The following is a 1,266-nucleotide window of genomic DNA, read 5'->3' as shown; positions in this document are numbered from 1 at the left end:
GGTCTGACCAATCGCAAACTACAATTCCACTAGTCTTCCTTAAACGTCATCTGACTCCTCCCACTAGTTACAGTGCGAGAGTTTTGATCAGACCTTGTTTGTTTTTTGCTGGTTAATCTTATTGATAGTTTTATAAAACTCTCATATTTTTCTGTCTGGATACAAATCATCGTAAAATGCAAGCTCTAAGGTATGAACAGAAATGTATATGTTGTATTTCATAGATGTTTTATAGACGTTGACAGTAAAATGTTGCTCAATAACCCGTTACAGTCATTTTGCCAAGGAAGTAAAGCAAAGGGATTTTCATTCATATGATGAAAATATTTCAGATGTTTTGAATCGAGGACAGAGCAGACATGACTGGGCAAAACATAAAGGATTATGTTTCAATACTTTTCCATTGAGCACGTGAAACTAGGCTAGTTGTCATATCAAACCAAACCAACGCCCATAGGAACCAAGTTGAGTAATATTATTGCATTAGATTTTTTCTTTTCCTTTCCTACTCAGAAATATGTTTCGTTCGTGGTCATCTGATGCCAGACTTGACGGTAAAACAGTTATAATTACTGGAGCTAATACTGGAATTGGCAAAGAAACAGCCATCGACCTGGCAAAGAGAGGTAAACAGCCCTATTTCTATACAGTTTAATATTGATATATTGTCAGATGAAAAAATGTTGTCTTTATTTCTTACTGATGTCCTGTGTTTAGGAGCACGTATTATTATGGCATGCAGAGATATGGAGAAAACTGATGCAGCCCTGAAGGAAGTTAAGGATGCTTCAGGAAACCAGGATGTAGTTGCCTGCAGGCTTGACCTGGCAGATTCCAAATCGATCAGAGAATTTGCAGAGAACATCAATAAAGGTGAGATCACCTGGATACACCATAAATTCCTTTATAAATGTCTTCCTTGTATAGCACTACACTCATGCAACTGGGTTGTCTTTCAGAGGAAAAACAAGTTAACATATTAATCAATAACGCTGGTGTGATGGTTTGTCCTTATGGAAAGACAGCAGATGGTTTTGAAATGCAAATAGGGGTGAACCACATGGGTAAGCATATGTAATTTGTCCAAATCGGACACCATTTTTAACTTTAAAAGAAATTAAGGGAGACATCAGCACTGCTCATCTTCCTGTAGGTCACTTCCTGTTGACGTATCTGTTATTGGATTTGATTAAAAGATCATCGCCTGCGAGGATCATTAACGTCTCATCCATGGCACACCAATGGGGGACCATCAACCTAGAGGAC

The 1,266-nt window shown here is 38.0% G+C and overlaps 1 protein-coding gene across 1 annotated transcript; it reads left to right on the top strand.

Moving 5' to 3' along the window:
* Nucleotides 1-67: 67 nt before the first annotated feature.
* On the top strand, nucleotides 68-1,261 carry LOC107736172 (retinol dehydrogenase 11-like; the record flags this gene model as incomplete). Its single annotated transcript, XM_016547654.1, has 5 exons — nucleotides 68-190; nucleotides 514-626; nucleotides 718-873; nucleotides 960-1,064; nucleotides 1,154-1,261. Coding segments are annotated over exons 1-5 (496 nt in total), but the record flags the coding sequence as incomplete, so codon positions are not given.
* Nucleotides 1,262-1,266: the final 5 nt, after the last annotated feature.

This window comes from Sinocyclocheilus rhinocerous, unplaced genomic scaffold (assembly GCF_001515625.1).
Source record: "Sinocyclocheilus rhinocerous isolate Xijiao unplaced genomic scaffold, SAMN03320098_v1.1 C36540041, whole genome shotgun sequence".
Taxonomy (NCBI): Eukaryota; Metazoa; Chordata; class Actinopteri; order Cypriniformes; family Cyprinidae; genus Sinocyclocheilus; species Sinocyclocheilus rhinocerous.
This window is presented reverse-complemented; position numbering and strand designations above follow the sequence as displayed.